The following is a 23120-nucleotide window of genomic DNA, read 5'->3' on the forward strand; positions in this document are numbered from 1 at the left end:
TTCCAATGATGTTAGAAGCCATGTCTAACACATAAGGAAAATGTAGGATCTCCTTTAGGTGACACCACACTCTTTAAGAGTGATAAGTCTCTTGAAATTCTCACCAGACTCAAAAGAGGATAATAGAAAAGGAAGAAGTTTCAAAGGGAGAAACAAGCTTTGAGAGAGATAATTAGAGAAAAGTTCATCCAATTCATTAAAATGTTCAAAACTATCTGACCATTACAAGGAAAAAATAATATATAGGGTTTGGTTGGCTTATGGTGCAAGCTAGACTAATTATGGTCAAGTATAACCGTGGTTAGCTATCTTTTACTTAGCATAACCAACCCTAGTTAAGTATCTAGAAACTTATAGAGTAAGCTAATCTAATCCTAGTTTAGAAATAACCTAGGTTAACTTAAGTTAACTCCAACTACCTAACCTAATTGTACTATCCGCATCGCGGAACCGAGATAAACCATAATTCACACTAAGGTACGTGCATTACATATACGAGACTTATACACCCACAAAGACTAACTTTAGTATCGGAGTCTCTTTTGTAGGTACCGCCCCCACTTCGAAATAGCCGACGTACCTAGCGAAGGAGGTTGACCAATCTTGCCTAGCAGATCGTTTCCCCACGACTGATCTCTGGTAAGAACATTTGGCGCACACTGTGGGACCGATCAAGACATCTCTTATTGGCCACGCTTATGGTTTTCACCCGAAGCCATAGTAGACAAGCAATAGACGACCAAGATCACGCATCAAGAATGAAAGGAGAAGCGACATTGAGACGGTTGATCGAGCAGATCGATAACACGCTAACGACCTGGAGAACATGCACGCCCGGCACGAAGCTGACCTAGCAGCGCTACGAGCTGAGAATGAGCGCATCCGCCCCTAGCTTCCTCAGCGCCCCCTGATCAACCCCCTCAACCAAGCAATCAACACGAGGAAGAAGTGCACTCGGTCTCCCAGCCACCGACTGCACCCAAGGCAGCGAGCCATAGGTCTACTCTGCAACGGTCACATGTACCGACGCACAAGTTAGACTACGAAGTCAGCAATGCACCCACCCAGGCTCCAGGACATAGGGCGAGCATCCACTGTCATCCTTTTGTTGACGTCATCATGGAGATGCCCCTTCCTTTTGGATGGAAGCCTCTCAACATCAACCATTATGATGGCACTACTGACCTAGATGAGCACATCGATCTGTACGTCATACAGGTAAACCTATACACTGACGATGATGCTATCCTGTGTAGGGTTTTTTCGACCTCGCTCAAGGGATCGGCACTCACCTAATATACTCAATTGCCAGCGGGATCAGTCGATAGCTTCAACACTCTGGTAAGGCGATTCACGGTGTAGTAGGCAATGAGTCGACCTCATCACATCACATCCGCAGCCTTGGCCAGCCTCAGACAAGGCGACGATGAACCATTGAGGACATTTATGGAGCGCTTTGCCAGCATCTCCGTCAAAATCTGCAACTTAAACCCCGAGGTCGCCCTACACGCCATGCTCATGGCGCTCAAGCTAGGGCCTTTTGTTGACAACCTTTGTCGGCGACCTCCCCCGGACATGGACGAACTCCGTGCCCGAGCTGCAGGGTACATTCAGATGGAAGAGCACACTACTTTTCGTGACCAAGTTCGTGGGAAACCACCGGGAAAGCCAGACCATGGCCACAAAGGAGGGAGGTATGACTTCTACACCCCCTTGAACACACCCCGAGTACATATTCTGGAGGAAGCCAACAATACCAACCTGATTACTCTCCCACTGCCTGGTCACAGTCCCAATAGCGCGGACAAATCCAAGCATTGTCGATGTCGCCACCGGCCCAAACGGGCCTCGGCGGTCACGAAGACGGTCGAGCTCGCTTTTATTTTGGTTTTGAAAATGTATTGGATTATTAGAACGACTTATTCTCAAACTGAGACCTTGTCGATCTTATCCAATTTATTTATTAAAATGTCTCACCAATCCATGTTAATCCCAAGCGGGACCCTCCATAGATTAGTGGTTTTCGTAGTAAAAGGGTTCGTGGAGTCGCCACCAATGTTTTACTCAAAACATTGGAAAAAGGGATAAGGCAATTGATTTTATAAATCAACTTTGGCCATTACAACCAGAGTTGGGTAAGGGAGTCGGTTACGCGTGGGGAAGGTGTTAGCACCCCACAGCGCCCCTTTCGGGTTCCCTATGACAGATTATTTCTAAAATAACAGTGTAAAATTACTAAATTACCCCTATTTATTCTAAGCAATTATAAATTAACTATCTACATGATGACAGTTTAAATATGCACACAGAAAGCAGTAAAAGGAAGGACTTTAAGAAGAAACCTCTTGAAGCGTGCTTTCTATATATTTCGTAAAACTGGGAAGCTTTTTGGCGTTCCCTCGCTCTACAAGCCCGCTCGCTCCCTCCTATAAAATTTTGACTATGGAAATCCGGTGGATTTCCCTTCGACTAGGTTCGATCCTCAAGCAAAATGGCTCGGGGCTCAAGAACTTCGTCGGACCAACTCTCTGAGTGATTTCTAGGGCAGAACACTGCTCAAAAACCCCAGAATACTCAAGGAGAGGGTTAAAACTATGTGTGAAAGTGTGGAATGACGTCCAATTGACGTCATATTTATAGGGAATAGGCGCAATACGGGCTACAGAATCAATACGGCCGTATTGAAATTTTTGAACTTCAATACGGTCGTATTGAAGTTCAATACGGTCGTATTGAAATTCAGAAATTTCAATGCGCCCGTATTGAGTTCACTGCGGTTGTGTTGAAGCTTCAATACGGCCGTATTGATTTCAGTACGGCCGTATTGAAGTTTCAGAAACTTCAATACGCCGTATTGAGTTCACTGCGGCCGTGTTGAAGCTTCAATACGGCCGTATTAAGTTTAGTACGGCCGTATTGGGCTTCATTCCCTCCACTTCCTTATTTTAAGCTACTCTAAAACCTCTAAATCTACAGATAGCCATCCTATGGTCTTCTAGGAGCCCTTCTGGCTGACTTTCCTTCGATCTTTGAGGGTCTTCGAGTTTTATTTCCGACCTGGACAATTTTAGGGGTCTACAGCTGCCCCCCCTTTACTTAGTCTGACGGCCTTTTGGTGTACCGGCTGACAAGTAAAGGAGTTGACCCAATTGTCCGGGTGATGCGCCGACCTTCTGACTTGTAGTGTCTTCCGGTGGAAAATTGTCGAGTAGCCTCTCCAGGTTGTTGCATACCTCGGCGCTTCTGACAACCTCGGTAGCTAAGTTTAACACCAACGTGCCTCTGACGACGCTGATGGCTGAGTATTGTCTCTCCAGACCTTGAGTATTGTCTCTCCAGACCTTGAGTACTGTCTCTCCAGACCTTGAGTACTGTCTCTCCAGACCTTGAGTACCGTCTCTCCAGACTTTGTTTGAGTGCTGTCTCTCCAGACTTTGTTTGAGTACCGTCTCTCCAGACCTTGTTTGAGTACCGTCTCTCCAGACCTTGTTTGAGTACCGTCTCTCCAGACCTTGTTTGAGTACCGTCTCTCCAGACCTTGTTTGAGTACCGTCTCTCCAGACCTTGTTTGAGTACCGTCTCTCCAGACCTTGTTTGAGTGCTGTCTCTCCAGACTTTGTTTGAGTACCGTCTCTCCAGACTTCGTTTGAGTACTGTCTCTCCAGACTTTGCCTCTCAAAATGAGGTAGTTGAGTATAGTTTGTCTCCACAGTCCACAATGCTGCTTCGACGGTTTGTTTTTCTGATTTTGTGCCGCTGAGGGCTGGATAACGCAGGGATCCGTCTAAGGGATGTGCAGTCATTCATAGGTTCTTGTGTCCCAACTTGCATTGCTTAGTTGGTACCCATGGGAATTTTTGACTCCTTGGGGTGTAGACACAGATGCTCTCTCTCTGAGTTGAGCGATGCCTTATGTTTGGCTGACGTCCTTTTGACGTGAGTGGAGTATCCCGGTTGTCCTTATTCGGGTGTCTCTTTTGGTTTTCTGATTTTGCTGCCTCTGTGTAGGCTGTTATCCACTGGGGGATTTTGTCGTTGATTTTGATTAGCCTCTTCTGTTAGGCATATCACCTTGATGTTCAATGATTGGCTGAGAGCCAGATTCCACTTGGGGAATGATCATTGATCTTTTTATGAATTTTCCTTTCGAAGGAGTGCCTCTTATGTAGGCGACTGGGGAATTGAAGTTCAGTGTTCGGCTGAGTGCCGGATTCCGCTTGGGGAATATTTATTGATATTTTTTGATTTTTCTCCTTTTGCAGGGATGTCTCTTGAGTAGGCGACTGGGGATTTGGGGATCTTATGTATCCCAGAGTATTTTTTAGGAAGCCTCTGCAGGCTTAGCCTCACTCAACACCTGAGTTGAAGAGCTATCTTCACTGAGAAAGTTTTAAAGTCCTTTGACTTGGAAATTCTTCTTGGGTGATCGTGCTTCCATTGGGAATGTCGTCGATCTTGCTTTGATAGCTCTTGCTGGGGATTTTTCCGTGAGCTTGAGCTGAGGTTCCCTCTGGGGAGTATTATTTCTGCGAGCCTCTCCAGGCTCAGTTATTCTGCATACTGTGGAGGATGTGGAGTATTATTTTGGTAAGCCTCTCCAGGCTTAGTTATTCTGTACAAACTGTTTGTTGGATTTTCTATATCCTTGCCTTTTTTCATTTTCGGCTTTTTCTGTATTTTGCCTTTTCTTCTGATTTGGCTTTTTCTGTATCTTGCCTTTTTTATGTTTTTGGCTTTTGCTGTACAGAAATTAAAAGTGCTAAAGAAATTAAATTCAGTTATTATGAGAGAGTATTATTTCGGCAAGCCTCTCCAGGCTCAGTTATTTTGTAGGAGTATTATTTCGGCAAGCCTCTCCAGGCTCAATTATTCTGAAGGAGTATTATTTCGACAAGCCTCTCCAGGCTCAATTATTTTGTACGAGTATTATTTCGGCAAGCCTCTCCAGGCTCAATTATTCTGTGGGAGTATTGTTTCGGCAAGCCTCTCCAGGCTCAATTATTTTGTACGAGTATTATTTCGGCAAGCCTCTCCAGGCTCAATTATTCTGTGGGAGTATTGTTTCGGCAAGCCTCTCCAGGCTCAATTATTCTGAGAGAGTATTATTTCGGCGAGCCTCTCCAGGCTCAGTTATTTTGAGAGAGTATTGTTTCGGCAAGCCTCTCCAGGCTCAGTTATTCTGAGAGTATTCTTTCGGCAAGCCTCTCCAGGCTCAGTTATTCTGTATGATGCTGTTGATTTTCTGAATCTTTGCATCTTGCTTGCTGCTGTCATACACAAGCAATTTTCTATTTTTCTATTTTATGCGGTTGCCTCATGATAAGGTCTTTGAATGTGCAACTAATGTGTGTGTGATGCACAAATGCAATACAATTTTTTTTTATTTTTGTTCATTTATTTAGAAAAGTGAGTGGCTCTCCCTATTCTCTTCTTCTTGGAGGACTTTCTGTCATTGACGCGAGGGAGTATTTTTGTGAGCCTTTATGCAGGAGATTATGGATTTTACAGGAACCCCTCCAATTTTCTTTTATTGACCGATTATTAATGGAATTTCGTACAATTTTTATGAAAAACCAATTCAGAGGCATAATCACATGGTCAAGAAAGAAAAGAAACAAATGGATATTTTTATTGATATTCACAAGTGTTTTTACAGAAAGATGTACAGAAGGAAATTTCTGAAGAATGGCTGGCCAAGGTAGGCTATACATTTTTGGCTTAAACAATTATATCTGTAATTGTCGCTCTTCCCGTTCCCCTAATCGTTTCGGGTGAGATGCCTGAGCCAGGAGTGTAGATACTGCAAGACGCTTGCTTCTAGAAGATTATCACTTGAACCGCCTTTCGGTTTTCGGTTCAAGTGATCGTTGCTTGCTTTATTTTTATATCTTATTCTTTTGCCCCTAACTTTTGCTTAGGACGTATCCTAACGGGGTAAATTTGCCTTTGTTTTGCCTAGTACCCTTGTACTGGCAGGCTTTTTATTTTGCCCTAACTTTTGCCTAGGACGCCCTTTTTGGGTTTTCATCCTAGCGGGCTGATGCAAGCAACGTCTTCAAGCATAATACTTCTTTACCACGTCAGCGTTGACTGGGTATCGAAGTTCTTCTCCGTCCATGTCTGTGAGAATCAATGCTCCTCCGGAGAAGGCTCGCTTCACCACGTATGGTCCTTCGTAATTTGGGGCCCACTTTCCGATTTTGTCCTTTTGAGCTGGTAGCAATTTCTTCATCACCAGCTCTCCCTCATGGTAGATTCGAGGATGGACTTTCTTGTCAAAAGCCTTTTTGATCTTCCTTTGGTAGGCTTGACCATGGCATATGGCGTTCAGTCGTTTTTCTTCGATAAGGTTCAATTGGTCGTGTCGACTTTGAACCCATTCTGCCTCGGAAAGTTTTGCTTCCATGATTACTCTCAGAGACGGTATCTCGACTTCAACCGGCAGAACTGCCTCCATTCCATAAACAAGGGAGAATGGAGTAGCTCCTGTGGATGTACGTACTGAAGTCCTATAACCATGGAGAGCGAAGGGTAGCATCTCATGCCAGTCTTTGAATGAGACAACCATCTTTTGTACTATCTTCTTGATATTCTTATTGGCTGCCTCGACTGCCCCATTCATCTTTGGTCGATATGGGGAAGAGTTGTGGTGCTGAATTTTGAACTCTTTGCACAGTTCTTCCACCATCTTATTGTTCAAATTGGATCCATTATCAGTGATGATTTTGTCGGGAATACCGTATCTGCATATGATATTCTTTCTGATGAAGGATGTTACCACCTTTCGGGTCACATGAGCATACGATGCCGCTTCTACCCATTTGGTGAAATAGTCAATGGCCACAAGGATGAACCTATGTCCATTGGATGCCTTTGGCTCGATGGGTCCAATAACATCCATGCCCCACATTACGAATGGCCATGGTGAAGCCAACACATTGAGTGGCGTTGGTGGGACATGAATGTTGTCGGCGTATGCTTGACACTTGTGGCATTTCCGGACGTATTGGTAACAATCCCTTTCAATGGTCGACCAATAATATCCTGCTCTGAGGATTTTCTTAGCCATTGCAGGCCCGGGAATATGGGTACCGAAAACCCCCTCATGTATTTCTTCGATTACGTTTTGAGCTTCGACTTGGTCTATGCACCTCAACAAGACCGAGTCATAATTCTTTTTGTAGAGGGTTTCCCCAATCAACAGAAATCCCATGGCCCTTCTTCGGATATGCTTTTTATCATTATCGCTAGCCATATCAGGATATTCCCCTTTTGATAGATATTGTTTGATGTCATGGAACCATGGATGATCGTCAACAGCTTCATCTATCAGTAGGCAGAACGCTTGCTTATCGTGCCGCCGGATATTGATGATAGTGTGGCAAGGGCGTCAGCGAACTGATTTTCCTCCCTTGGGATATATTCAAAGACGACATTTTGAAAGAATTGTATCAGGTCTTTGATATGCTCAACATATGGTATCAGCTTAGGATTTCGGACTTCCCATTCACCTCGCAGTTGGTGGATGACTAAAGCCGAATCTCCAAATACTTTGAGCTTTAGGATACCATTGTTGATTGCTGCTTGGATTCCTAACGCGCAAGCCTCGTATTCGGCCATGTTATTTGTACAGTCGAAGTTGAGTCTTGCCGTTAAGGGGATATGCTTTCCTTGTGGGGAGATCAATACTGTTCCAATCCCCTGTCCAAGCATGTTGGAGGCTCCATCGAAATACATGGTCCACGTATCATCCTTAGGATCTTCATGTTGTAAATGCATTATATCCTCATCGGGGAAATCATCCTGAAGGGATTGATAGTCATTGGTCGGCCCGTGTGCTAGGTAATCAGCTAGGGTACTACCTTTGACGGCCTTTTGTGTGACATGTATGATGTCAAATTCTGATAATTGCACTTGCCATCGGGCAATCTTCCCAGTGATTATCGGTTTGTCGAACACGTACTTAATTGGGTCCATTTTGGAAACCAACCAAGTAGTATGCCTAATCATATACTGCCTGAGCCGTTGTGTTGCCCATGCTAACGCACAGCACGTCTTTTCTAGTGGCGTGTAGCGGGTTTCATAATCAAGGAACTTTTTGCTCAGGTAGTAGATGGCTTGTTCTTTCTTCTTTGTTTCATCTTGTTGTCCTAGCACAGCTCCCATGGACTCATCAAGCACCGTTAGATAGAGGATTAATGGTCTTCCCTCGACAGGTGGCACCAACATTGGTGGATTGGCCAAGCACTGTTTGATCTTATCGAAAGCTTGTTGACAATTCTCATCCCAAACTTCGGAATGATTCTTGCGCAACAGCTTGAATATTGGTTTGCACGTGTCAGTCAACTGTGCGATGAACCTTGCGACATAGTTCACCCTGCCGAGGAATCCTCTAATTTCTTTCTCAGTTTTAGGAGGAGGCATTTCCATTATTGCCTTTACTTTATCGGGGTCCACCTCTATGCCTTTTTCACTGACGATGAACCCAAGAAGCTTACCCGACCGAACTCCGAAAGTACACTTAGCCGGGTTTAGCTTAAGCTGATACTTACGAAGCCGATTGAATAATTTTCTCAAATATTGGATGTGGTCCATCTCGTCTTTTGACTTTGCGATCATGTCATCCACGTATACTTCAATTTCTTTGTGGATCATATCGTGGAATAGCGTCACCATCGCTCGTTGGTAGGTGGCACCCGCATTTTTAAGTCCAAAAGGCATCACCCTGTAGCAGAAAGTGCCCCAGGGTGTAATGAAAGAAGTTTTCTCGCGGTCTTCTATATTCATCTTGATTTGATTATACCCCGAGTATCCATCCATAAAGGAATAGAGTGTGTTTGTGGCGGTGTGATCCACAAGTGTATCGATGTGGGGCAAGGGAAAATCGTCCTTTGGACTGGCACGATTCAAATCCCTATAATCAACACACACTCTAACCTTCCCATTCTTTTTGATGACTGGCACAATGTTAGCCAGCCATTCGGGATACTGGGATACAACCAAGAATCCCGCGTCCAATTGTTTTTCTACCTCCTCCTTAATCTTTAAGGACCATTCGGGCTTGATTCGTCGAAGCTTTTGCTTAATGGGTCGAAACCCCTCTTTTAAGGGCAACTTGTGTTCGACGATGTTGGAGTCCAAACCGGGCATATCATGGTACGACCATGCAAATACGTCCTTGTATTCCTTCAACAATTGAATCAATTGCGTTTTTATTCCATCACTGATATGGGTCCCAATGTTGACCTCTTTCAATTCTTGACCCTGCCCCAAATTCACGGTCTCCAATTCTTCTTGATTCGGTTGGAGTAGACGAGCTTCTTGATCTAGCAGTCTTTGCAGATCCGGAGAGATGGTCTCCTCATCACTGTCCAACTCAACCCATTCACCTTCGGCTTTCGGATCCCGGTCAGAGCGAGCAATCACAGACATAATTATTTATTGGTTCTGTTTAGGTTTAGAGTTTATTAATATTAATGAGAGAGAGAGAATAGAACAAAATGAGAGTATAATGTGTGAAAAATGCCTCTTTATTGATATATGTATGTAAAACTGTACAAAACCCTTTATTTACATGAAAAGGTCCTCATGATCTCGGGTACTGATCATGAGTCCCTAAAAGAAAAAATGTGGAGGGGCCCTATCATGGCTTGCCCTTCTCTCTACTCCTGCTGCGGTAGAGGATTCTTGCTCACGTCGGGCGCCGTCGAATCGAAAGTGACCCACCCAGCATCGATAAGGTCTTGGACCTTATACTTGAGAGCTCTGCAGTTCTCCGTTGAATGCCCCGGTGCCCCCGAATGGTATAGACATTTGTCTTGTGGATTGTACCAATCGGGGTAAGGTGGATTCACTTTCTTTGGTGGAATATAAGCTATAAGACGCGCCTCCACTAGCTTCGGCAGGAGATCGCTATAAGTGGTCGGAAGTTTATCAAACTTCTTCACAGAGTTGTTTTGCGATTTGCCTGACTTCGAAGCGGAAGAAGATGGAGAAATGGTTACAGCGTTGACTCCTCCTTCTTTCTTCTTCCCGAAGGCCTTCTTAGCTTCATATGGTTGGGAAGGCTTAGCCAGCTTCCCACTTTTAAGTCCTTGTTCCACCCTTTCTCCAATGGTGATGATGTCCGAGAAGAGTGTCGTTGTGTTCCCTATCATTTTATCGTAATAGGGACCAGTCAACGAGTTGATGAATAAGGACACCGTCTCCTTATCCGACAGCGGGGGCTCTATCTGTGCCGCCAACTCCCTCCAACGTTGGGCGTACGCCTTGAAGGATTCATCGTTCTTCTTACTCAAGGCTTGAAGATCAGACCTATCGGGTGTTAGGTCGATGTTGTATTTATAGCGCTTGAGAAAGGCGTCGGCCAACTGCCTCCATGTATGTACTAGATTTCCATCTAGCTGCATATACCAGTTGAGCGCGGTATCAGCTAAGCTCTCTTGGAAGCAATGGATCAAGAGCTTTTCATTTGTGGCATATGCAGCCATCTTGCGACAGTACATGGTGAGATGACTTTTGGGGCAAGTCGATCCCACGTACTTTGGGAAATCCGGCACTTTAAATTTAGGAGGGAATTGAATGTCCCTCACTAAGCACATGTCGGCGGCATCTTTGATGTCAAAATCATGCCCCTCCATAGCCCTTAGCCGATCCTCGAGGGCGTGGAATTGTTCCTTTGATACTTCGGGCTCTTTAATCATAATTCCAGCCCCAAGGGGTACAGCGTGTGGAGGATCTTTTTCATGCTCTTCCTCCTCTCCCTCATGATGGGACCCATGATCACTGTGATGAGATTCATGGATGTTGTGATGACGCATGAGTTCCATCATTTGCGCCATTTGGTCTTTAAGTTGTGAGAGCTCGGTTGTGAGCTTTTTGTTTTGCTCTTCCAATGCTTCCATTTTCTTGATCTTCTTTGCGCGCGTGAGGACAGAAAGATGACCAGCCACTTTCTAAAATGAATTTTTTAATCTAATTAGTTTATTCATGAATACGCTCTTGACATGAGCTTGATAACCCTCAATTTTTAAGGCGCTGCCTTTTTAAAACAGAGTGTTACTACCCTCCTTGACTTATGATCTCTCCTCAACGGAGAAACTCGATAATTATGGGTCTCTTTTACTCATGTCAAGAGGTATTGGTGAACCTAGAATGCATGGTTTATGAGGATGCATGATGTCTTATTGGTAATGATGTACATGCTCCTCACTTTTATTATATTTTCACACATGGTCTTTCCTCTCATGTCATGGTTTTTTCATGCATGGGGATTATTCTTTAGACCTATATCACGAGGTTATTTATTAATGCACAAACAATTGCACATAAGCATTTACACAAACAATTCACTCATCCACGAACAGTCACGAGCGAATCACGAGGTAGGGGTATCCTGCAGAAATGGTGCATATTCAAGGTAGGTTCTAACTGTTCTCACCAGTCCAAGGCCCCCAAGGTGCCCCCATTATAGGGACCCAATTCCTCTCATCGTAGGTCGATGGAAAGCTCCAACGCACCGTCGGACTCAAGTTCATGGTTATCACCTTGAGTGATGTTTTCCGACAACGGTCTACGAGCACCTATAGACCCATTCGACAACCGGCCGTACTAACATCCACTCCCTATGGTTAATCACTCATGCCCCCGGGTATAGAGGGAACTGTTGTGTGCAAAGGTTTGTGTGCAGTTTTTATTTCAAACAATTGCGTAAATTTAAAAATACAACAGTTATTAAAGCCAAATAGATAAACATGTTATCATACAAGCAAGGGGTAACGAAGTAATTTTTAACTATTATTTGTTAAAAATAATCTGTCACTAAATGGGACTGACTCTCGAGGCTTCCCCAGTGGAGTCGCCATCTGTCGCCACCGGCCCAAACGGGCCTCGGCGGTCGCGAAGACGGTCGAGCTCGCTTTTATTTTGGTTTTGAAAATGTATTGGATTATTAGAACGACTTATTCTCAAACTGAGACCTTGTCGATCTTATCCAATTTATTTATTAAAATGTCTCACCAATCCATGTTAATCCCAAGCGGGACCCTCCATAGATTAGTGGTTTTCGTAGTAAAAGGGTTTGTGGAGTCGCCACCAATGTTTTACTCAAAACATTGGAAAAAGGGATAAGGCAATTGATTTTATAAATCAACTTTGGCCATTACAACCAGAGTTGGGTAAGGGAGTCGGTTACGCGTGGGGAAGGTGTTAGCACCCCACAGCGCCCCTTTCGGGTTCCCTATGACAGATTATTTCTAAAATAACAGTGTAAAATTACTAAATTACCCCTATTTATTCTAAGCAATTATAAATTAACTATCTACATGATGACAGTTTAAATATGCACACAGAAAGCAGTAAAAGGAAGGACTTTAAGAAGAAACCTCTTGAAGCGTGCTTTCTATATATTTCGTAAAACTGGGAAGCTTTTTGGCGTTCCCTCGCTCTACAAGCCCGCTCGCTCCCTCCTATAAAATTTTGACTATGGAAATCCGGTGGATTTCCCTTCGACTAGGTTCGATCCTCAAGCAAAATGGCTCGGGGCTCAAGAACTTCGTCGGACCAACTCTCTGAGTGATTTCTAGGGCAGAACACTGCTCAAAAACCCCAGAATACTCAAGGAGAGGGTTAAAACTATGTGTGAAAGTGTGGAATGACGTCCAATTGACGTCATATTTATAGGGAATAGGCGCAATACGGGCTACAGAATCAATACGGCCGTATTGAAATTTTTGAACTTCAATACGGTCGTATTGAAGTTCAATACGGTCGTATTGAAATTCAGAAATTTCAATGCGCCCGTATTGAGTTCACTGCGGTTGTATTGAAGCTTCAATACGGCCGTATTGATTTCAGTACGGCCGTATTGAAGTTTCAGAAACTTCAATACGCCGTATTGAGTTCACTGCGGCCGTGTTGAAGCTTCAATACGGCCGTATTAAGTTTAGTACGGCCGTATTGGGCTTCATTCCCTCCACTTCCTTATTTTAAGCTACTCTAAAACCTCTAAATCTACAGATAGCCATCCTATGGTCTTCTAGGAGCCCTTCTGGCTGACTTTCCTTCGATCTTTGAGGGTCTTCGAGTTTTATTTCCGACCCGGACAATTTTAGGGGTCTACAGTCGATACCATAGAAACTATGGTCACACAACCGAGGAATGCCGCACACTCAGAGACCGCATTGAGGAACTCGTCCAAGGAGGGCACCTCGGACAATACGTCCAGCGGCAACAATCTCACAGAGGAGGCTACCATGGACGAGGATGAGGACGACGCCGAGGTTCCGGCACTCGCACAAATCAACCCTCCGGATCTCAGCAAAACACCGGCAGAATAGTGCAAGCCGAGGTAAGTCATGATACAGGAACGACTCCCCTACGTGGAGTCATCAATATAATTGCAGGTGGCTTCGCAGGGGGAGGCTCCAGTAGCTCGGCGCGTAAAAGACACTTACGGAGCATCAACAATGTCCATACTACCACCTCGACCCCGCACCGCAACATGCCACCCATCACCTTCACTGATGATGACTACACTGGCATTTGTCCAAACCAGGACGATCCCATGGTCATCGCGGTGGAAGTAGCTAACTGGGACGTCCATCAGACGTTGATCAACCAGGGAAGCTCGGCTGACGTCCTATACTGGCCGACATTCCTAAGGTTAGATATCCCCCACTCCCTCATTCAACCTCACACAGAATCCCTAGTCAGTTTTACAGGAGAACGAGTCGACACTCGAGGATACATAGACCTACTGACAACCTTCGGGACCCCTCCTGACTCAAGGAGGATCATGGTCAGATACCTCCTCGTTGAGGCCAACACGTCGTATAACATCATCATCGGCAGGACGTCGTTGAACCAACTTGGAGCTATGGTATCTACCCCGCACCTGACAATGAAATTCCTAGGGAGCAACGGGAAAATCATCTCAGTTAGGGCAAACCAGAAGATAGCTTGACAATACTATGCCGAAAGCCTGAAGGTTTCGCCATTAGAGGAGCACCGCCGACGTGACCCCCTTACTATCGCCCATATCACTCAGGAGGACATCACTAACCTGGACCCGAGGTCGAAATCCTATGACAATCGACCAAGTCCAATCGACCCGGCCAATGCACCAAGATAAGCCAACACTTGAGAACGAAGTTACGGCAACAACTTGAAGCCGAAATCTTCAAAAATGCTGACCTCTTTGCATGGTCCAGCGCTAACATGCCAGGTATAGACCCTAACCTTATCTGTCACAGGTTGGCAATCCATAGAGAGGCCAAATCGGTGGCCTAGAGGAAACGAAAGGTCGACGGTGAGAGACGAGAAGCTATCATAGCCAAGACGCAAAAGCTAATAAAGACAGGGTTCATCCAAGAAGTCCGGTATACCACGTGGCTGGCGAATGTGGTACTTGTTAAAAAGAACTCAAGAAAATGGCTTATGTGCGTCGACTAAATCGACTTGAACAAGGCCTGCCCTAAAGATTCATACCCCCTACCGAGCATCGATAGATTGGTAGACGGCGCCTCCGGCCATGCCCTCCTCAGCTTCCTAGACGCATATTCTAGGTACAATGTACCCACCAGACGAGGAGCACACGGCCTTCATCACTGATCATGCCAACTTCTGCTACCGCGTTATGCCTTTCGGCCTCAAAGATGTTGGGGCCACTTACCAGCGGTTGATGGATAAAGTCTTCCAGCACCAAATTGGGAGGAATATGGAGGTGTACGTAGACGACATGATTGTCAAAACACCGTCAGCCGAGGCTCATGCCGACGACTTGGCCGAGGTGTTCAACCAAATCCGGAAGCACAACATGCGCCTAAACCCAGAAAAGTGCATTTTCGGTGTCCAGGAAGGTAAATTTATTGGTTTTATGATCACCAGCAGGGGAATCGAAGCCAACCCGGAGAAATGCAATGCCATTATACAGATGTAAAGGGTGAGTTGCAATAGTGACTCAAAACTCATGGTAGAACAACTCAGTGGGGCATACCAGACCAAGGACACCCTACTACAAAGGTACTTTCATGCAGCATCCCAGAGGATCGCATCCTTTGATGAGTTCACCATACACCATGTGCCCTAAGAGAAGAATGTCAGATTCGATCTCCTGTCCAAGCTCACCAGTACAAAGTGCCCCGGACAACATTTGACCATCATCCAAGAGACTCTGAATTCACCCAGTCTAGACAATAAAGTCGTCAACGCCAATGATAATGAAGATCAAGGATGGATGACAGGTATATGGAGCTACTTAAAGGAGGGAACTCTGCCCAAAGATAAAGATGAAACTCAGAAGATGAGGGTAAGGTCATCCAAGTTTGTCATCATCGGAGACGAGCTGTTCAAGTGCGACATCTTGACTCCCCTGTTGAAATGCTTAACAAAGTCCCAAGCCACCTACGTCATCGAGGAGATCCACCGAGGAATATGCGGTATGCACTCCGGGGCATGCTCGATGGCGACCAGGGTTCTCCGGGCTGGATACTACTAGCCTACACTGAAGTCAGATTGCCAAAATTATGTGCAAAGGTGCAAAGAATGTCAACAGTTCAACAATACACATCGGCAACCACCTGAAGTCCTCCACAAAATGATGTCACTGTGGCCCTTTGCCCAGTGGGTAATGGACATCCTCGGACCATTTTCCCCTGCGAAAGGTCAACTCAAATTCCTCCTTGTGGCAGTCGACTACTTCACCAAGTGGATTGAGGCATGCCCACTTACGAAGATCATCGTCGAGAACGTACAAAAGTTCACCTAGAAGAACATTATTTGCAGTTTTGGTATCCCACATTCCCTCGTCACCGATAACGGCAAGCAATTCATCACGCAAAGCTTCGAGAATTTCCTCCGAGAACTTGGAATCAAGCACCTTCCAACCTCGGTGGAACACCCCCAAACCAATGGCCAAGCTGAAGCCGCGAGCAAGGTAATACCCCGAGAACTCAAAAAGTGACTAGGGACCGCCCAAAGGACAATGGGTCGACGAGCTCCCCAACATTCTCTAGGCATATCATTGCGCCCTTCAATCAGCAACGCAAGAAACGCCTTACATGCTGACCTACGGAGTCGACACCATGATCCTAGTTGAGGTCGTGAGACGTCTCATCAGGGTCACACCTTTGACAGTGAACAAAATGCTCAAGAGACGGCAGTCAACCTCGACCTAATTTACAAACTCAGAGAGGAGGCTCGGATTCACGAGGAAGCTTGCAAACTTTGAGCCTCCAGAAGGTACAACACCCGAGTCTATCCTCGCTCTTTCCGGGTAGGCGACTTGGTATGGAGACTACAAGGTGAAGCAAGAAGAGACCCATCAGAAGGAAAACTCCCATATAATTGGGATGGCCCATTCCGAGTCATAGAAGACTTAGAAAATGGAGCATACCGACTAGAAGAGCTCAGCGACAAGACCACCCCGCAAACTTGGAATGCCACTCATCTCAAGTTTTACTTCAGATGAATTGTACAAATGGGTTATGCACTCTTTTCCCTACTCGGTCTTTTTTCCCAAAAAATACAAAAATGAGTTTTGGCTGAGAGGGTTTTTAACGAGGCACACCCAAAACATTAATAAAAATGATTCATTTTACTCATATCCCCTCAATTTTACGCTGTCATGACATGATTTATATTAAGCCAAGGTCGAATTCGAACCTTGGCACGCATTATATTAAGCCAAGGTCAAATTCGAACCTTGGCACGAATTATATTAAGCCAAGGTCGAATTTGAACCTTGGTACAAATTATATTAAGCCAAGGTCGAATTCGAACCTTGGCACAAATTATATCAAGCCAAGGTCGAATTTGAACCTTGGCACGAATTATATTAAGCCAAGGTCGAATTCGAACCTTGGCACGCATTATATTAAGCCAAGGTCGAATTCGAACCTTAGCACGAATTATATCAAGCCAAGGTCAAATTCAAACCTTGACACGATTCATTTTAAACCGAGGTCACATATTCGAGACTTTGCGCAAATTACATTAAGGGTCGAATCCGAACCTTTAAAGGCCAAGTTTGAGCCTCAAAATCAAAACTAAAGGTCAAAGCTTTAAACCTCAAAGGCCAAGCACGAACCTTAGAACACAAAATACAGGCCAAGTTTGGACCTCCAAAACAGGTTAAAACCAAGCCTAAAACCGGATTTGATCCTTAGAACAAAATCAAAGGTCAAATTTGAACCTTCAAGCGGATTCGAGTCAAACAGGAAAATCAAGAGCCAAATAATCAACGCTGAATAAATAAGCGAAGTTCAACAAGAAAGTTCATACACAAAAATTGCAAAATAAGTACAGGGAAAAAAGAAGAAAAGGCCTAGGAGGCAACTTTGCCACTTGTGCTGTCAGACAAGTCATCTTCGTTCACCAGCTACCCACTCCGCACATCTTTTTCTATGTGCATAGCAGAGAGGTTGACCCTTGGCACAAGCAACTTAGCCTGGCGCACCGCCTTAGCAAAGCCCCGTCGATGCTCAACCACAACGGCGCGCTCGGTCTCAAAGAGCTTATCCTCCAAAGTCTTCTTAGAGGTGGTCAGCACATCAATCTCGGTCCTTAAGGCCCCGATCTCCTCCTCCCTACCAACTAGGAGCACCTCATCACACAGGCGCTTCTCCGCAGCCTCCCCCAACTCAGCCTTCAGGGCCCAGTTCTCCTCCTCCAAGGACAGGGCTCGGCTCCGAGCTCCCTCCGCATTGGCCTTACAGATCTTGGAAACCTCTTGCAGGTTACCAACCTCGGTAGCATACGTCTCATTGGCCTCTAGGGCAATCTCCAAAGACTTCTGAGTCTTTGAAAGATCTCTCCTCGAAGCTTGAAGCTCAACTTCACCTTTCTTTGCAACCTCCCCCAGCATGGCCATCAAGGCCCAATTCTCCTCCTCCAAGGGCCCGACCCGGCTTCGTGCATTCTCAAGCTCGCCTTGAAGATATGACCATTTGCGCTTCCAATGGTCCACTATGGCAATGGACCTCTACATAAACACCTCTGCAGAGTCCAAGCCATCAACTAGACCAACCTTCTAGATCATCGCCTTATCAGCAACAAAGGTCGAATCCTCCTTGTAAAAGGCCTCGGTGGTCACCTTGGAACTCCACAACGAGTCAATGTCCGGTGACACGCTCACGTGATCCAATCTCGCCAAGGGGTGACTAACATCAAAACGCTGCACAATACACTTCCCCCTTGGGACACCTGGAGGAGGAGGTAGCGCAGCAGTAGAAAGAGTAGATGTCGAAGGAACCGAGGTCTTGGGAACCAAGGTTGGAGGAATCGAGGTCGTGGGAACCGAGGTTGGAGGAACCTCCAAACCTGAACCTTCCCCGCGAGTTTCAACAGAGGAAGGCACGAGAGTCACCTACAAAACGTTCAAATTCAAAGTAAAGTGTTAAGTTATAAAGCAGGAATGGTACACGACAAAAGGGGAACTACATAGAGAAAAAGGGAAAACCTGTCTCTCCGGAGCAACCTCCACTACGGGCCTCCTTGGCGACCCCCCAGGCGGGGGACTATCAGTTAAGTCAATGGGGTTGGCATCGGCGGCCCTCGAGGTCACGTCATCGAAAGTGGAAGGGGCCGAGGTCCCACCAACCTCCCTTGTCGCCCTCTTCCTCTTACGGCGAGTCTCCAGCAGGGCAACCTCCTCGCTAGGCACCTCTTCACCAGGCTCGAGTACCTCGAGCTCTTCCAAGTTGAATTTGGCCTTCAGCTCGCGCCACTTGCTTTTCCCTATCAAACCTGCAAACACAAAATAACATAACACGTTAAGACATCGCAAGAAGCAACAAAAAGAAAAAAGAGAGAAGAGGCAAAGGGAAAACAATGGAATACTCACTCTCTAAACCCCTTTGCTTATCAGTCAAATTGGCAAGGGACAGGATGAGTTTACTGTCCAGCGGGCGTGGAAGCTCGGCCAATTTGATGATCTTCCTTATCCAAATCCAACAACTGAAGATAGCTTGACCCATTGAACTTGACTGGGCTCTACTGCCAGAAGAAAGGGAACCTCGACTCCCCTTTGCTATGGAAGACCCCCTCCTCCCTCGGATCAGCAACCGTTGGCCTGACCCGGAAAAACTATTTCTTAAAATTTTTGTAAGACTAAGAGTAAAGCTGGAACAACCCCCCAGCCTTACTCCCATTCAGAGACACCCAACCTAGGGGAGGCTCACCCAACTTTAGTTGGTAAAAATGCAAAAAGACAGGCAGAGAGACACCCATTCCTAGGGTTGAGCACAAAACCTGAAAAGACCTAAGAAAACCCCAACTATTGGGGTGCAATTGGCAGGGAGCCACGTTGACAAACCAAAGGAAAGCACACTCAAACTCGGTGAATGGCAAGCAAACACCGAGGTCCCTAAAGAAGCACTCGTACATATAGAAAAATGGGGTATTAGGGGTGCCCGCCATGTAAACACGCTCACCAAGCTGGCAAGGCTCAACCTGGACGAGCTTGGAAATTTTGGAATTGCAAATCTTAAGAGATTTCCACATGGCGTTGACATCCACAAACGCCTTGAACCGACTCTCAAACTCTCTGACATCTCCCCTGACCCACTCGTACCCCGGGACAGAAATGGTGGAGTGAGAATCCTTAGGATTATTCCCACCCCTCTTCTTTTCAGCAACGACCGTCTCGTCGGTCGCCGCCTTGTCGCGCGTTTTGCCCTTGCCTTTGGCAGGCGTAGAAGGTGCGACACTCTCTCCCGCACCAACCATTAAAAATGGAGAAAATTCGAAAAGGGGAAAAATGGAGAAGAAGACAGAGGAGGAGAAGTACATGGTACTCCTTTGACAATGATAAGACAGTGGCGAAGGACGGTGACCTGATTACCAGAAATGGAGTCAATGAAAGAGAACGGAGACGAGGAGTGGGCAAAGAAGAGACAAAGCGTCGAGAGGAAGCCAAAGGAGAAAGGGAAAAGTGAAGTTGCGAAGAAGAGAAGGAAAAACGTTTTACAAAATTGAAAATGGAAGTGACATGGGGGCAGAAAATGACAAAATTGACAAGGCATTAAATGAAGCCCATAATGACGGGTACATCCCATCATTGCAAAACCGTCACCCCCCATTAACACGCGCCCATGCATTTCGGGAAACGAGGCAACACTTATGACACATGGAAACGCCAAAGAAGCATAAACGAAGAGTCGTGACCCTTCACTAAGCTCGGCATTAACTCCTCGACCCACGATCTTTGGAGCTCGGGTGGCTAGTGTATTATCTGCATCGCGGAACCGAGCTCGAGCTCGGCACTGAAGTGCTAAATGACATCGGATGAGCGCTACAAGACATCAGCCAAAACAAGGGCCCACCATCTGAACGGATCATAACCGACCTCAGGCCCAAGGCCTAGATAAACCCTAATTCACACTAAGGTACGTGCACTACATATACGAGACTTATAAACCCACAAAGACTAACTTTAGCATCGAAGTCTCTTTTGCAGGTACCGCCCCCACTTTGGAATAGCCAACGTACCCAGCGAAGGAGGCTCACTAATCTTGCCCAGCAGATCGTCTCCCCACGACCGATCTTCGGTAAGAACACTAATCATTATAACTAACAAACTAATGATTACTTTTAACAAGTTTATCAAGATGTCACTATCAAATTCATATAACTTATTTAACAACTTGGATAACTAGATTGGCTAGGTTTGGACGTCCAAACCTATGGACTATGAAAAGTTTAGGCCATCCAAGCCCAAATAAGTCTATGACATTAACTAGTCCCCTAAACTATTAATTACACCCTTAAAAAACAATTATACAAGGACAAAAATTTCTATACTGCATGACCCAAAATACAAGGTTAAAATTAACCTATACAATATATACAATAGAAGACTAAGCAACTAGGAGAACATATATTTTATGCTCATAAAGCACATTCTCTCTAGTAGTTTCCTCTAACCTCCTAACCATAGATCTTGTCATAGGTCCTATGGTCTTCAATGATAGTCTACCATCAGAGAACGTCTTTCACGCAAGATGTCTGGTTTCCAAATAAGCCTTGTTTTCTCATTGTTGACATTGGCTCGTGCTCTAATTGTTGTAACACAAGGTTGATCATCAAGTTAGCCCTCACTACCATTCCTCATCCTCACCCTTATAAATTTCATTAGCTTAATGAAGGTGAGGAATTGGAAGTGAAAAAAAGTAGAGGTAAAGTTCTCCATTAGGGATTATAAAGATAAAGTTTTATGTGATGCAATCCCTATGCTATTCAATTTAGTATGCCATGAAAATTTGACAAGCATACTATACATGATGGTTATACCAGAAAAATAACCTTCACTCATAAAGAAAATGATTTTTCTTTCCATCCTTTAGCACCTTCTCGAGAGTTTGAGGACCAAAAACAAATGAAAAAGAAACGAGAAAAAGAAAAGAAGACACTACTTTTAGAGAAAAATAAAAAGGATAATGTCTCCTCCAAAAATCTTGAGATAAGGAAAAGTAATTTTTTTTTATTAAAAAATGATTGCAAAAAGACTTTTATTCTTCACAAAGATTTTAGCTCTTCTTCTATTGCTACCATGGACTTAGCTTCAAATCCAATAACAAAATATTTTTGAAAAGAAAAGATCTCAAGTTCTTAATCTAGTGAAGAAGAAGTAGACTTCACCTAATTTTACTTCTTATGCTACTACTTTAGTGGTGCCCAAAGTAGACAACCATTATTTGTTTAGGATTCCTTTTACTTTAGTTGTTCTAATACAACACCCAACCTTTGGTTTATATTACTTATTGGATGCATCTCACGGTGTTTTATTCTCTATTTTTTATCATAAGGAAAGTTCAAACTTGTTTGAACTTAACTTGACTGCTTTCTTTCAAGACAAAATTAGATTATCTAAGTCTTGTAGACTTTTCTTTACACCATCTTCTATTTTGTATCTAATAAATAATATGATTAAGGGTTGTCTATGTAGTTTCATTATTATGTTCACTTTGTTTTCTTATAGATGCCTAGGTTACTACATTGGGTACCTCAACCAAGATACCTTAGTTTGTAGGAGTACTTTCTTAGTTTGCTATAGTTCTAGTACCCTTACATTTTTAGGATTTAGTTTTGTTCATATATTATACTATAGTGTGGATCATATCCTTATCCTTAGAGAGTCTATCTTTCCTAATTTAGGGAACCTTATTAGGACTATAAAAGAAATTCCTCATAGGGTGCACTTTCCACACATATTACATGAATATATCATCTCTAATGCTTGGTCTCCTATTTTTCTTATAGGTGAGGCTATCTATGTGGAAGAACCATTTGATTTGAGGAAAAATCCTTTTGAAGAGGGAGAAGATGATGGAAACCTATTTCCCAAGGATCCCTTTGGAAGAGATAACTTCAAGAAGGGTGAAGACTGATAAAGTTGACTTGAAGAATTGTAGGGAATTTAACCTTATTTTGTGAGGTACCCTATCTTTGGAGGCCTACCCTACCTTAAAGGGTTCCTATAGTAGTGATTGTATTATGATATTTTTTGGCCTTGTATTTTGGATCAAGTAGTGTAGGTGATTTTGTCCTTGTATTATTTTACTTAAAGGTGTAATTAGTAGTTTAGGGGAAGTGTAACTAACTAAAGTCATGATAAGCAAGTGGTTTGGACATCCAAACCAAGCCAAGTTTTCCATCCAGTTATAAATTAAGTCACATGACTTTGATAGTGACATCCCAATAACTTGTTAAAAGTAATCATTAGTTTAGTTATTGTAATCATTAGGTTAGGTAGTTGGAGTTAACTTAAGCTAACCTAGGTTATTCTTAAATTAGGATTAGCTTAGCTTTCTCCATAAGCTTCTAAACAATTAACTAGACTTATAGACATTTAACTAGAGTTAGTTAGCTTAAGTACAAGATAGCTAACCAAGGTTACATTTAACCATGGCTAATCTAACTTGAACCATAAGCCAACTAAACTCTATATATTGTATCTTTGTACCCATTTTGTACTAACTTTGAGATTTATACATTATTGGATGAAAATTAATCTTTAAATTCTCTTTCTCAAAGCTTGTTTTCCTTTTTGAAATTATTCTATTTCACTTATCCTCTCTTGAGTGTGCTAAGAAATTGAAGAGGCTTATCACTCGTTAAGAGTG

General features: G+C 44.3%; 1 protein-coding gene across 1 annotated transcript; it reads left to right on the top strand.

Moving 5' to 3' along the window:
• The first annotated feature begins 1368 nt into the window (after window positions 1-1368).
• LOC145953318 (uncharacterized) lies at window positions 1369-13963 on the top strand. The gene is made up of 2 exons (XM_083067259.1): window positions 1369-1783; window positions 13404-13963. The coding sequence occupies exons 1-2, from the start codon at window positions 1369-1371 to the stop codon at window positions 13961-13963; spliced, it is 975 nt and encodes a 324-aa protein (XP_082923385.1).
• The last annotated feature ends 9157 nt before the right edge of the window (window positions 13964-23120 follow it).

Source organism: Cajanus cajan, chromosome 11, assembly GCF_000230855.2.
Source record: "Cajanus cajan strain Asha chromosome 11, NIPB_CcT2T_4, whole genome shotgun sequence".
In the NCBI taxonomy this organism is placed as follows: Eukaryota; Viridiplantae; Streptophyta; class Magnoliopsida; order Fabales; family Fabaceae; genus Cajanus; species Cajanus cajan.